At 39.2% G+C, this 15,088-nt stretch overlaps 1 protein-coding gene across 4 annotated transcripts in view; it reads left to right on the top strand.

Moving 5' to 3' along the window:
- Rgl (Ral guanine nucleotide dissociation stimulator-like) overlaps positions 1–13,407 on the top strand; it is a 33,469-nt gene extending 20,062 nt beyond the window's left edge. For all 4 annotated transcript variants that reach the window (XM_011634100.3, XM_011634099.3, XM_089083716.1 and 1 more), the window contains 5 exons: positions 4,778–4,882; positions 5,175–5,595; positions 7,566–8,191; positions 8,695–9,006; positions 9,276–13,407. In XM_011634100.3, coding sequence (XP_011632402.2) covers positions 4,778–4,882; positions 5,175–5,595; positions 7,566–8,191; positions 8,695–9,006; positions 9,276–9,923 — 2,112 coding nt within the window. In that variant the 3' untranslated portion in view covers positions 9,924–13,407. The remainder of the gene's footprint in view (positions 1–4,777; positions 4,883–5,174; positions 5,596–7,565; positions 8,192–8,694; positions 9,007–9,275) is intronic.
- The last annotated feature ends 1,681 nt before the right edge of the window (positions 13,408–15,088 follow it).

Raw genomic sequence — 15,088 nt, 5'->3', positions numbered from 1 at the left:
GTCATTGTGTTGTTTGCATGTTTCGTGTGATCATATGTTGTACATTTCGCACGAGGTGTATCGTAGCGTATTACCGATAAATACGATAATATATTCGTAGCAAATACATGAGTTGAGCGAGCTCAACCGCAAAATTCTTTCACGTGAAAAATTAATTCTCAACGTAACTATAATAATGTAAATAATGTTCTCGGTGTAACGTATACGATGAGTAAGATTCATTAATCGATTCCATTCACATAGTTTCTATTTATAGTTTTTTACTCTTTTTTTTTTTTTTTTTTTTTTTTATCAAAATTCCTCCATTAATAAATTCTTAACTGGATACCCCTGTTTTTTTTCCGAGGTTTCGAATCGAAGATTGCGAGGTCAGCGTCCAGTTAATTATTTCTTCGACTAGAAATCGATCCAAGAATTTAAACTGACTTTACGATACACCTTATATATTTGCATGGGATTTATTGAAGTATCATTTTTTGCGATGAATGAATATTTAATTTGGTCTTGAGATCGCACGAAAGAAAGCGAGTATGTTTATTTATTTTCTTTTTTTTTTTTTTTTTTGTATTTTTTCGTATCGTCTCTGGGCTTAGATTAGGTGCATGCCGAACAGGATTTTGCGTTCGTACAATTGGGACACATTGTCCCAAAATTATATTAATTCTCATGTCCTCCAAACCTTGGAAGCAACTACGTGTAGTGACACTGATTCCCGGATTAAGCCGCATACTCGCGCTAATTCTCGTGCGTATGTCGCACACAGACGTCGGCTGGTTAATCGAGTAATCAGGGTCAGAATGTCATCAGAACTGTACCGTCTTGTGGAAAAAAAGCGATCGCCTGGCAGCTCGATCAGCGAAAATAATTTGCATTAATCGTATACATCGAGCTGAGAAAATTGTCCCTCGCGAAAGTAACTCCTTTTATCAATTCAGGAAAGGACAGCGGTTCTGCCAGCTTTTATTTAGACCCGAAATAATAAATTCTGATTCATTTTGAATTTTTCTATCATTATCATCATCGTTACAATTTCTATACAATTTCGATTATTATTATCATCATTACCAAAAATATTATTTTGAGAATATTTAAAGAAAAAAACGATTCTGAATTTTCGTCATTTCGGGGAAATGATGAATCATTATTATTATTATTAATTCTTTCTCTTGCGCGAAATTCTTAATAATTTTAGAGACAGAGAAGTGGCATGAGATCGATGCGGCGGCGCAGCAAAGACGCGGGCGCATCTGCGTTCCGCGTCACGATTTCACGGCGCGAATCTGCGTTCCGCGGGAATCCAACGGGAAATAATGGGGGATGTATTTCGGGACCCCGCGGACGGACCGTTGACCCCGGCGGGACATTTATGGGATTCCGCGACGCCGTCGACCTGCCTCGTTGCTCTATTCGCGAACGGGTAGATATACGTTTCCGAGCGGTGGTAGTTCGATGTTCTCCAGAAACGCACGCGCAGACGGCGGACGGCGGACAATGTTTTTACCATATCGCTACCTTCAATTTACTTATAGTCGCGACGACGACCGACGACATCGACATGATCTCATGAATCTTGCATCCGCACCCGGCGATCGATTCCTGTACGATTCCTGCCTCTACGGCTACGCCATCCGGTATATTTAGAGGTCATTTACCATGGCTAGTAGCATGGTATAAAAATTTCGGAAATCACGCGAGAAGTCATTGCTCCCTGGCCGTTCGATCGAAAAAATTCTTACTTATTTATGAGTCCGGCGACTTATTCTACTTAAAACACACGCTAATTTGCTTTGGAAATTATCCCGCGTCGAGTAAAACTTCAAAGTGGAAACTAGATGAATATTATATTTAGTTCGCTGAGACTTCCCCAGAGATTTTTAAAGATTTTTAAATTTCTCATAATCTTAAAACATTTGCATGCACAGATATTTAAATTTTTTGTATGGAAAATAATAAGAACTTCTTTGAACGTATTACATTTTATCGTATTAATTTATATAATTAAGCGAAGTGAACGAGGGGGGCGGGGGAGGTTGTGCGTGTGGTAAGATGAAAGCGCTATTATCCTGCGTGACGTGATCAACGGATATGAAATTCTACGAGACGGCTTATTGCCGGAAATGCCCCCTAATTGCGATTCAACCTCGATCGCGAGAGATATTCTGCGCGTCGTTTTGCGTAAGGAACGGGCATTCAGGCTCGTGCTGTTTACAGCGGAACAATAGTGAATCGACACTCGGAGGGAAGCGGTTACCAAGGACGAGCATAAGTACGAGGACCTCGAGTCACGCACGGGTTCCTCCGACGCGGACGTCTAATTGCTCGGTCGTTCCGGGGGCGTGAGCGGGGTGGACTAGAGGACTTGAGATTCTCTTGCCTCTTGGGCTTCGCTTATATCCAACTGGAATTGATAATTTTTCCCCTGTTTTGAATTTTTAAAGTTAATTCCGGTCGGATAATTCTGTAAATTATTACAATTAACTTATCTAATTACGTTAATTAATTTTTTTTGAATGAGAAATTCTTATCGGAGATAAGATTCTACTACACTGAATTCCAATTTGTTTAAAAATTACTTCATCTATTTGCATTATAATTATTAACATGGGAAATTTTCATTACGACGCATGAACCGAATCAAAATTATTGAAATTAATTAACAATAATTAGAATTTAATTTTAGTTTAGCATCGACGATTATTATTGACGATTCGACATTACATTCAAATTAATAATATTATGACTGTTGTAAAAAAAGAATATTTTAGTTTTTATAACAATTAATTTAGTTTTGATAACTTACTTTTAGTTGACGATTGTTATAGAAAAAAGAATATTTTAGGTTTAAGATAAGAACGGATGTCGTGATGTCGTAATTTCTTTCAATTTCGTCCCAACATATTAATTTGTTTTTACACTTTGAAATCTTATATGATTTTATTCATTAAATCTGTATAAACATTTTTACAAATAATTTTCTATTTAATGTCTTACGAGAGGACGACGTTGTCTCGGTAGTGCGGAGGAAGAAAAACTAGCGTGTCTCAGTTTCCAGCTTCTGCCGTTTTCCCGAGACGATCTCTTTTCTTGGAAGTGAGAAAAAGTATCGGAAGCGACAATGACACGGTTCCACCTGCCCGTCGAGTACCTCCAATCGCACCAACCGGCACCATATCTTCAGTCCACGGTTTCGATCGGTTTGTGATCGCTTGTGCCAACTCGAGATGCGTCTATCGTGCCGGATTCCGTGACATTAAGCCCCCTTTACGCCCCTCTAAGATCCGCTTTGTTTACAAGATCTCAATGCCAAATAAATGGACGTGACGTGACGCGACGTTTCTGTCACGTTCCGCGATCGACCACAATTGTGGGAGAACGAGATATAAACGATCGACAGACAGCTATATACATATAAATTTAATTAAATTTGTTTGGATCTTTCTTTGAACTTTATTACGATCGGATGAATTAAAAATCAATTTTTTAACAAAGAAGTAAATTCAATATTTTTAAATTTTCATGGACGTCTCAATTAAACGTTAGGCCATATGTAGCATGACCGATCGTTATGTGTTACGGCTTTGTGAAGTCTTTCGCAAAGAAGATCGCTAATTGCAGTTTCTTTCGGTGATGATAAGCCAAAACATCTCCAAAGGCTAACTACCTTTAACGCGAGCGTTATCGCATGCAGCGTTACATCATTGCGCGAGCGAGCCCGTCTTTATCAAATTGGAATTAATTATACGGACTGCCTGTGACTGCATGGCTGTCATTGATAAGTAAAACACTTGCATGTATGCGTTGTGTACACACGCGTAAATATGTGTTTTTCATTATGCATGGACGTGACTCAGTTGAGATTTCATGATTTATTCATTAAATTAAAAGTCAAGGAGATTAGGGGCGGGTAGACATAGAGTTCCTCTTGAGTTTTTTTGACGATTAACTTATTTCAGCCGGACGTTTCAATCGCTGATTGTAAATCGCTTATATCGTTTTCTGCCATTTTGTAGCCATTTAATCCATAGTGTTTCGTGACACTTCTCAGAAGGCAGAGAAACTCTGTAATTATGCCTCTGATGAAATTTTGACAACAGATTCTGACGAAATGAATGTTTTCGTATTTCGAAATTTTCATTGTTTGATGCATCCTGTGTGTCATTAGCACGTGTAATTTGTTTAGCTGTAATTACATCTTAGTTATATGTATTTTGGTAATTTAAAAGGCTTTCGAGCGAATGTTTGGAAACGATGATGCACGTCATTTATCGAATTTTCATATTTAGAGTAGAGTAGAAACATGGGGGATGATTTTACGATCAGTACGAAATAAATGATACATGAAGATAATTATACGATATAGCAATTAATTTCAATAATTAATGTATTATATAAAATTATACGTTAATGAATGCAGCAAAGCAATTATCACATCGTGCAAAATTGTACTTCCTGCAAAACAAACTAATAATATTAACATTTTTATAAAGTAATTGAAAACAAATTAATTTTGCTCATTATAATAAATAAATAAATTATATTATCTATAAACTATAAAGAAAGAACGAATCATCTTTTTTTTTCACCTCTGAAATGTCTCGCTTATTTTTTACGGCTTAGTTCGTCACAGGGGATGGCAAGGTACTTTGCCGTCAAATTAAGAGCTTAAATCATCCCCCGGTGTGCGGTTCTTCGTTATTGGCTCCATTATGCTACCTACATCCATCCATTGGTACGAACATTTATGACTAAATTTGGCTCTCGATCTTGTCCTTTGCAGCCCACGTGGCGTTTATGGGGCGAGGAAAGGGGCGACGGCGTTATATATACGGTATATCTAAAGAAGGTCCGATATCACCGGCCCACAAGAAGTCTCTCAGCATCGGTGAGTATCCTTGAAATATTTTTAATCAAAACTTAGCATTTATAATATAAGTTTTGTCAAATTCTCTTTTATAGTTGAATTAACGAAGGTGTGATTGCAAATAACACGTTTTCTACATTATTTTAATTTGATGATAACCTCATAAAAAATTTGGAAGTTTAGTTAGAGCAATTTTTCGTGTCGCACGTCTTTTTAAAGGAATGTCTAAAGAAATTTGGCGAAGAAACGTGAGTTTGTCCTCCTCGTTGCTTAGCTTTAACTAACGGTGTCCGTGTTGCAATGTGTTCATCAGGATTCTGACGACGAGATCTCGCACTTGGAATGGGAAACGGTGAGGGTGCGCTTCTTGAAAGCCGGCACGGTGCAGCGGCTGGTCGAGAGCTTGGCGAACGACGACGGCGAGCTGGAGTCCACCTACATAAACATCTTCCTAGCGACGTATCGGGCGTTCACCAGTCCTCATGATGTCCTCGAGTTGCTGCTCGCGCGATACGATGCCCTGGACGGGAGCGCCGGCTGTGAGCAGCATCGCAAGACCCTGGTCCAAGCCTTGCACGTATGGCTGGACGCTTACCCAGGTGACTGGAAGTCACCCCCCAGCCACCCCCTGCTCACCAGGCTGCTCGAGTTCACGCAGCAACGCCTTCTTGGCTCTGAGCTCGAGCTTAAGGCCAAGCATCGATTGCATCGGTTCCAGCGGGAGGATCAGATAGGTATAACGTTATTTCTACGTCTCGGAACATGAGTCACGTCGCTTCAGGCCCGCGTGAGATCCCCGTCCCTACGTAAACACGAAGGAATGTACGATAGATAAGGCGCACATTGTGGGAAATTCAAAAAGGGAGAATTGATAATGCGGGATGACTTTTGAATCTTATCATTTTGGTTAAACTAACAACGAGAGAGAGAAGTATTTGCATTTTAATAAAAATGATGATACCTAATATTAAATCAATTTCTTTTTTGTATGAAAATAATATCATTAATTTTAATTAATACACATTTTGTATCTTAATGACCATCTATTTAGAAGTAATTTTTAAAAATTGTATGCACTAACATTGGAACATTGGAACGTATGATTCAGAAAAATATCAAAGCTTTAAAAAAGAGCCAATGAGAGCACATACAAAATATATATATATATATATATATATATACAATAGTTTTTTTGTGCGCTCTAAAGTTTATATTGATGGTCATTTGTCCCATTACGTATTGGTTCGTCCATATGTTATTGACTCAATTTAAAAAGATTGAGGGATGCTCTTCCGACGTGTTGTTGGGATTTTTGATATTTGGGTCTCATTGCTTCAATTAAAATGACATCGCTGATAGTTTAAATAGTTCAAAATTGAGTCAAAATTGTTCTATCGATCTACCTTTGTAAATTAAATATATATATTTTAGAAAAAAATATATATATATTTAAATATATATATATATTTTTTTCTTTTTTAAACAATCTTGTATGCGCATTAATTACCGCGCCGTTTTTTTCATTCTTATTGAAAACCTCCTCTTTAAAGCTTTGACAGATATTTATTATTATTATTATTATTATTATTATTATTATCAATCTTGTTTAAATAAAGTTTAGATATGTTAATGATTTGATAATCTTCAAACGATTAATAGCAATAGAATCGAGTATCTCTTACACAATTCGAACGTTAACAAATAATACGGCGGCCTGTTTTACTGCGAATTCGTCGAACCGCGATAAGCGGACAAAACATCCGGTGAAATTATTACGTTACGAATGCATAGTTTGAAGAAAAGAGTTGAACGTTATTGCAAGAGTCTCGAAACCTCCAAACTTATTATATATATTTCCTAGCCAAAACTTAAAAAGAAAATGATATAATAGATGGAGTAACACCGGATGAATACGTCAAGTGCATATCGATTTATCTCCTGAGTTTTTAGGAGACAAAAGAAGTTAAATGGCGCACTTTATCGCGGCGTGAACAACATTATGAAAGAATCACTCGATCACATACAGAAAGAGAGAGAGAGAGAGAGAGAGAGAGAGAGAGAGAGAGAGAGAGAGAGAGAGAGAGAGAGAGAGAGAGAGAGAGAGACTGAATGTTAAAGCGGTGGTGAAAGGCCAATCAGAGGCAGCTCGCGGTCGCACAAAGGCGTCTGCTTCCCGTGTAAATTGAGGGTCCACAAGCTCTGCTATACTGTCAGGCTCCGTTATATCGGGGTACGGCTCACCTTTCACTCAGAGCTCTGGTGGAAATCACCGAGAACCCGAGAATCCAGTTACGATGTTGTCCAAAATAGAAGCGATGTTACTTAAAGCAACAGAAAATACGCTTCGAGAAAATAAAAAAAAAAAAAAAAAAAATTTTGCACAGATATAATTACAATCTATTCTTATTTATGATAAATATTATCATAAGTATCACATATTCTGGATATATTTAAAAGAAAAATAAATAAGTAAAAGGACTTAATTTATTAGGAAATACTAAGTTTTCAAAATTTGATTTCAGATTAGCCCTAACTTAATTAATTATTTCGATAATAATTCATATTTTTAAAATTGTAATGTATGAGATAAGAAATATTATAAAAATATTTATTATGGAAATTGATATTTCGCTCTAGTTTAATTTTATTTCTTTTAAGCTTTCGAATTAAATTAACTCGTCAATCCGTTTTTTCTTCTCTTCAGACTCCTGCATGGTGTACGACAATGGTCGACTACCCATGCGCGGTTCCCCGGATCCGATGGCGGATCACTGGGGGAACTACATCTTCCCCGAGGTGCCTCACCGTCACTTTGCCGAGCAGCTGACGCGTATGGATGCCGAAGTGTTCAAGAAGTTGGTTGCCCATCAGTGTCTCGGCGCCGTGTGGTCCAGGAAGGATCGTTCCAGAAGCCACGAGGCTGCCACGGTGGTGGCGACCGTGAACCAATTCAATGCCGTTTCCCTGCGAGTGATCTCGACGATCCTGACGGACACGACGCTCAAGTCGCAGGAGCGCGCCAGGATCCTCGAGACGTGGATCGACGTCGCGCAGGAACTGCGAGTACTCAAGAATTTCAGTAGCCTAAAGGCGATCGTCTCCGGCCTCCAGAGCAATCCGGTGTATCGGCTGGAGAAGTGCTGGCAGTGCATGCCCCGAGAAAAACACGAACTCTTCCGCGAGCTCGAGAGGATATTCTCGGAGGAGAACAATGCCTGGACACAGAGAGAATTGCTCATCAAGGAGGGTACTGCCAAGTTTGCCGACACTGCTGGTAGAAGCGACAGACACTTGCAAAAGCTCTTTCAGAAACAAAATACTCATGCGGGCGTAAGTGCGATAATATAATTTTCTTTGTGAGAACTCATGAACTTTTTTCTCGACTTTCGAAAAAGATAAGAGACATTTAAATTACACTGAATCGGAAGAAAAATCGTGGTCATGACAGGAGGAAAGTTAACTCACATGAATTGTATGGCGAAATATTAATGACGCCTGATGAATTTCGTTTTAAAACTTTAAAATTTTAACTTTTTTTATATTGTTGCTGCCTGAATTAATTTGGAAATTTAATATTTTGATAAGATTAGAACTTTAATTATAAATGGATATAGGATTGAATATAAGAATAAAAATCAATTATAAATTTATATTAAAACAATAGTAGTTAAGTTACAATATTGATTCACGAGTAATATATTTTAGATACAAACCAAAAGTCAATATTTATATGAGCAAATACATTTAATTCTCCGCGCTGTTTTTTTTTTTTTTTTTTTTTTCTTCAATTTATAGTTCGGCAATGATAAATTTTTCCAAATTTTTGCTTTCAGAATATTAGCTACGGCACGATACCGTATCTAGGTACTTTCCTAACTGACCTCACTATGATCGATACAGCGATACCGGACACGATAGCTGACGGTCTCATCAATTTTGACAAGAGGCGAAAAGAATTCGAGGTACTCGCTAGGATAAGGCTTCTACAAGGCGCAGCGAACGCATATAACTTCAGCACAGATCCCGTGTTCGATCGCTGGTTTCACTCGGTGGTGGTGCTGGATGATCGGGAAGCGTACAAACTCAGTTGTCAGATCGAGCCGCCGCCAGGAAATACTCTTAACAACCGTGGCAAGAAGAAACAGGTCGATATTCTTTAGTCATCAACTTTTAAATATAAAGTCGGATTAAAATACATTTCTTTAATCATTCACTCGAAATTTCAACGTACAAAAGATGTGAGATAATAATATTAAATGATAGCTATATATGTACTTACTACAGCTCTATATATATATATATATATACTTCATATATTTTTGGAACAGACTGTAGTTTATTATAAAAATCTATTTTCGATTGATAACGAGGTATCAATCCAAACGAGTACTGAGTCTTGGTATTTATCTTATAGAGTCATCAAGGTCACCGAAAAAACGATTCGATCGCCTCAACGTCCAGTTCGAGCAGTTCGCAGTTTTACTGCGACCTCGACTCTCTCCCAAGCTCGCCGCATAACTCGCTGGATCGGCGAACTTCACCGTCACAGATGTCCAGCTCGTCTTCGAGCTCGTCATTGCCGTCCCTGGATGTATCCCTAAGCTCTGGCGGAGGTGGCAACCATCAGACTCGTCTGGCACCCCCGGTAGGTGCTGTGGCGGCTAACGGCAGCACGCCAAATCTCGCTGGATTGTCCAGTCCCAGTCATTCGCACAAGAGTTCGCCAGACTTTTATATCATCAAAGTCACCATGGAGACGGACAACGTGGAGACGGAAGGCGTGGTGCTGTACAAGTCGATAATGCTGTCGAATAACGAGCGAACGCCGCAGGTTATCCGTAACGCTATGCTGAAACTCGGTCTCGAGGGCAGTCCTGATCAGTACACCCTCGCCCAGGTGCTACCTGATCGGGAGATGGTGCTGCCCAATTCGGCCAACGTCTACTACGCTGTAAATACCGCGCACAATCTCAACTTCATACTGAGACAGAGGAGAGAACTCAATGACGCGACTTCGGACAGTCCTAGAAGTAAGGGCAGTGGTCACAATCATAAGAGATAGTTCTGAAATCACGGTTAAACGTTTGGAACACTGATAAGAGAGTCATCTCCGGTCTCGAAGTCTCCTGACGATGTAAGCGAGACTGTTCTCGGACAGTTATATGAAGTTTTAACGCGAAATTAAAGTGACGATGTATTCTTGGAAAAAGAGAGCAAAGTGAAATCAATCGATTGGGATAATTGCGATAGGAGCGACAAATGCGATGTCGGAGCGTATGTCAGTCATGACTGACCAGAAACTGGATATCAAGTTATAATATTATGCAAAATTTAATTTATCGATTACGATACTACTTAATATCTACAATGCTAATTTCGATAGAATCACAATTACTACCAAAAACAATTGGTAATTTTAATATTACTAATCAGCGTTATTAATATACATTATTGCTGATTAGTAATATTAATAATACTGATTACATAATATCGTAATAATACATATCAGTTTACCAAAATATTACAGCTTGGTATTCATTTCGTTGTTATGATATATTCTATTGTAATTCAAGAACGATGACTACTTATTTAATAATATTATACAACGTCATGTATGAAGAGACGATCGGCATCACGATTACCGCGATCGATTGTGCATTCTCATTCCCTCTCTCGCGAATCGAAGTTGAAGAGTAGAAAGAGAGCGAAATCTCATCGTTGTTAATTAATTTGTTTATTAAGACTTATACCATGACAATCCGGCCACTGCGCCTTTTTGACGCGACGCGAACGAACGAGCGACGAGGTGTGATTAAGCGCAGTCGCTCGCACGATCGGAAGTGCGTAAACTCACGCACGTACACACACGCTGGTACACACACGCACGAAAGCACATACGCACGCACGTACACACGCACGCACGCACGTACGTACGCACGCACGTACGCACAATATATGACTAGTACAGTATTCAGTGATAGAGAGCTCGACTTAGTTGCGCAATCGAGCGAGCTGTTTTCTAGCATTATTCTAGGCGCGCGTTTAGCGTGAGTCACACACGCGAGGTTCTTATCGTATCGATGCCACGATGTCACGATGCAAACAAGCGCCCGTATTCCTACCGCTGAGGCACACCGTTGGAGCCTCTACAATATTAAACGTGCGATTACTATTTGCTTAATTGGTTGGCACACACCGCATCGGGTCCAGAAGCGAAGATCCAAGACTTCGACATAATCGAGAGAGATGATGAAGATAATTAAGATGACATTTACTGAATGTCTCTTGTTTTTTTTTTTTTTTTTTTTTTTTTATATCGTGAGAAACAACATGTTTAGCGCTAAATATGGCTGGTCGAATGATGTCTGCCTAATGGAAATGATATTATAGAAATTGTAATTGTGCTCAAATTAAGATGCTTATTTTCTCTCGTTTATTATCGCGGGAGGCGTATTTTTAAAGTACGATTAATATCTGTCTGATGTAATGAGTACACTCGACGAAAATAATTATATCGAAATATTGCAAGTTTTGAGATTTCTTCGTTTGTTGCGAGACAGCGTTGAACGTTAAAGGCGTAACGAAACGTGCAGGAATTACGGGCACTTATGACGGCGCGCGCGTGTGTGTGTGTGTGTGTGTGTGTGTATATATATATACAATACAATACAAATACACGTTTTTCGTGTTAACGAGATTATAGAGAAATAGCGGGACAAGCGACTCTCGAACCATAAGGGTCGTTGTAATTTTTGTAAATAATTGTAATTGTGTAGCGCGGTAGACTCGACCAAGCGGGGGGAGTCCTCGCGTGGGGCGAAACGCCCCGGCGAAAACTGTCAATTATTGTCGTTGTTCCCACTCGTGTACTCCAGAAAGCGGGATCCGAGATTAGAAACTGCCTCGTTGATATTCGTCCTTCGAAAACATTTGCAAATTTCGTCCGGTGAATTTATTATGAGGGCAAGAAAAACTCTGTGATAAAAAGAATCTCTCCCATTTTTTTTCCGCAGCAGAGAAGGAGGAATTTCTGAGAAAGGTCTGCAACGGTCAGACAAGCCCACTTTTTCTATTTCAGATATCAGCTAAGAAGCTGAGAAAACATTTCCGAGATATCTTGTTTTATCGCACCGATCGGCGGCGAGATAGAAATGGACGACCCGGCCGCGATAATCAGACATGTCTATATTTTTCTATCATTATGAAAAAGCCGGGGAATTGCGCGGAAGATATCATGAAATATTTTCGTTTTGGCTGGGAGTTCACAAAGCTGAAAAGAAACTGTGAGAAACAAAATTGATAAATACAGCCGTAATAAATAAATCTGTCTTTTTTTATTATCACAGAGAAAGAAGATGATTGAAAAAAAAACTCAGAGTATCGTAAGGTACTTTATCACGAAGAAATAATTAGTAGCGGAGTAATTAAATTGTCAATTATTTTTCTTTGACGTGAGACAAATTTAGCTTAAGAACGAATAATGTTATTATATTTCTTATATATAATTGTAATATACATCGGAATTATTTTTTTTGTTACAAGTGTGATATTCAGAATAATTTGTCTTTTTAAATAGATATAAAAATCAAAAACGTTAACGTATCTCAAAATAATTAAATTAAGTCTCTCAATCTGTGTTCTCCGAGCTTACAAATATATTTGAACGTACTTCTTAATTATTAACAAACAAAGGATCATCTAAAAATTTATAGATTTATATATATATATACATATGCGTAATAGAGCTGCCGTGATTATGTTAAGCGATAATTAACAATATTAATACTCGAGTATTAAGTAATTAAATCAAAAGATACTAAAATCATGTACGTTGGGTTTGTTTCGCGACTGAACGATTGCGATAAAATGCGATTAAATGCGGAAGAAGCGAATAAAAGTTTTTTATCCAGTTGCAGACCTGAGAGAGAACTCGTGATGTCGATCGATACTCCATTAGTAAAGCGAGCGCTAAATAATGGACGACTCATTCGTCGAAAAAAAAAAAAAAAAGTGGGCTTGCCCGGTTTTTGCCGGCGAATCTCGGTCGACGAATCGAAAACTCGCGTGCTAATCACCTAACCGAGAGAAAGAGAGCCATTCCAACCCCGTCGCGTCGGCCGCACGGGTTTTTTCACGTTGATACATTTTTTTACGAAGCTTCGCGACATCCGGCGAACCTTTGCGCGGCCGGAAGGGAAGAAGGAGGAGCGAAAGCAAAACGCGGTCGAGCATCCCGACGATTATTGTTTAAGTTTTGAATAAGATTACCCTCCCCCCCTCCCCCCCGAGAGAAATTAGTCTCACGCAATTTTTGTACTTACCTTCCCGTCGATCTTTCCTTCCTCTCCTTCTTTCCTCTCCCCCCCTCTTGTCCCTGCGCCCCCCCCCCCCTTTCCCATTATCCCATTTATTTGTCTAACTAGCTGTATATTCTCCACACGTGTACACGTGGACGGCCTCGGAGATATTGAGACCGCCGACGAGAAGCGAAGCTCTATATGTGTAGACGACCTGACAAAAGTGAGAATAGATGGCCTACACTTTTATACGCCGTGTAATGTTTTTTTATCTCCTTCCACCTCGGCAATCCCTCACGGTCGTAAAGCCACCGCGATTTGTTGACGCCCCGTCAATTTCCGTTCCTTCCTTGTCCACTTTTTTTATTACTCGTTTACGATCATGAACGTGGTGGTGAGATTCTTCGTCCGGTAGTTTCTCTTCCTTTATTCCCGCTCTCCCGTGAAGTATCAGCGGATACTTTCAGGACGTCCTTTTTTTAGAGAAGAATAAGATATGTTAATTTGACTAAGGGGATGCGTTTAAGAGCCCTCTTTAAGAGCAGAGGGCTCTTAAAAAAGTAAATAAGGTAAATAAAATCGCGCGTTTCAGGAATGGAATCCCCGAAGATCGCCCGAGGATCGTCGATCAGAAGAGGAGATTCGTATCGCGCAAAACGTCCGTTATCTTGAATCGCGATGGTAATTCCAAGATAGGAGGAAAAGAGGACGGAGGTTCATCGTGAGTTCTACACGACTTTCATCTGGTGAAAGGTCGAACCGATCGGTATCACGCGGAATGATTTCACGTGGCCGACGAGTGGACTTCCGCCGTGTCGGTGCATCCGGCACGCGAACCTGTTGAGCTTCCCACAAGAAACTCGGACGGCCGGGCAGGTAAGACTCTATCTGAAGCTAAATAAGGCTAATGGTTTCGTTCTCGCGTCATTCAAACGTCATCTCGATGAAGAGGAAAGTTGCCGTTTTTCGCCTTCGGGAAAAGGAATTTGTACGGAGCTCATTCCGGTAGCTTCTTCGATGTTCAAGGGCATGATTGAGTGGAAAATGAAGTGGAAGGCACATAGTCGGATCGCTATCGTTTTCCACAAGTTCGACAAAGATTTATCGAGGCACCAGCCATTTTGAGCCTTTGAACGTTCCCCGAGTAAAGTAGAACGGGAAGAGACCTCGAGTGGGCTAGTCGTGTTCTCGTTTGCTTGAAAAACAGTGTTATGAAAACACAAAATTATTAAGTAAATTATTGGAAATGGAAAATCTTTATCTCTATTTTTAAATTTAAAACATCCATGTCTGTATCTCCGCTTTTGTATTTCGATCTACGTTAGCTTTCTGACGGAAATTTTCTAAATTCCTGCTAACTTTTTTCTTACATTTTCTTGAGAATTTCGAATTAATCATATAAACAAATAATGTATGAAATATTCTTGTAAATACATTTGTTGATATTATTTACTTTAATATTTTATTTTGAGATTTTATTTATTTTAATATACTTCTTTGTACGAAATATCTAGAAATGCGGAACAAAAGGAATAAAAGAAGAGAACTTGTTCTCTAATTGACTCTTGTTGACTATTCAATAGTACTACTTATTTCTGAATAAAGATCTTAACTTGAAAACTTAAAATCTAAAACAAGTGAACTGTTTCACGACAACAGTTTTCAAAACAACGCTTCGTATCTTGCACGGGTCTTTTAAGTACTTAGGTGGTTTGCAAAATTGAAACGATCTATGTTTAACTGACTTATCTTTAACTGAAGATAATTTAAAGTGACTTTTTTCTGGCAGATGTGTCGCGACGTGTTGATCTAACTGTGGAAAGAGTCCGCGAATATCGAGATTGTTCCGCGCGATACCGCGATTGGTTTTGCGCGAAGTGGTTCAAGGTCGCGTCGACGACGTCAGAAGTGGCGAACCGAAGGAATTCGG

This window comes from Pogonomyrmex barbatus, unplaced genomic scaffold (genome assembly GCF_055798465.1).
Source record: "Pogonomyrmex barbatus isolate J1 unplaced genomic scaffold, ASM5579846v1 scaffold8, whole genome shotgun sequence".
Taxonomy (NCBI): Eukaryota; Metazoa; Arthropoda; class Insecta; order Hymenoptera; family Formicidae; genus Pogonomyrmex; species Pogonomyrmex barbatus.
Note: the sequence above shows the minus strand (reverse complement) of the source record. Positions and strands in the feature narration are given on the sequence as shown.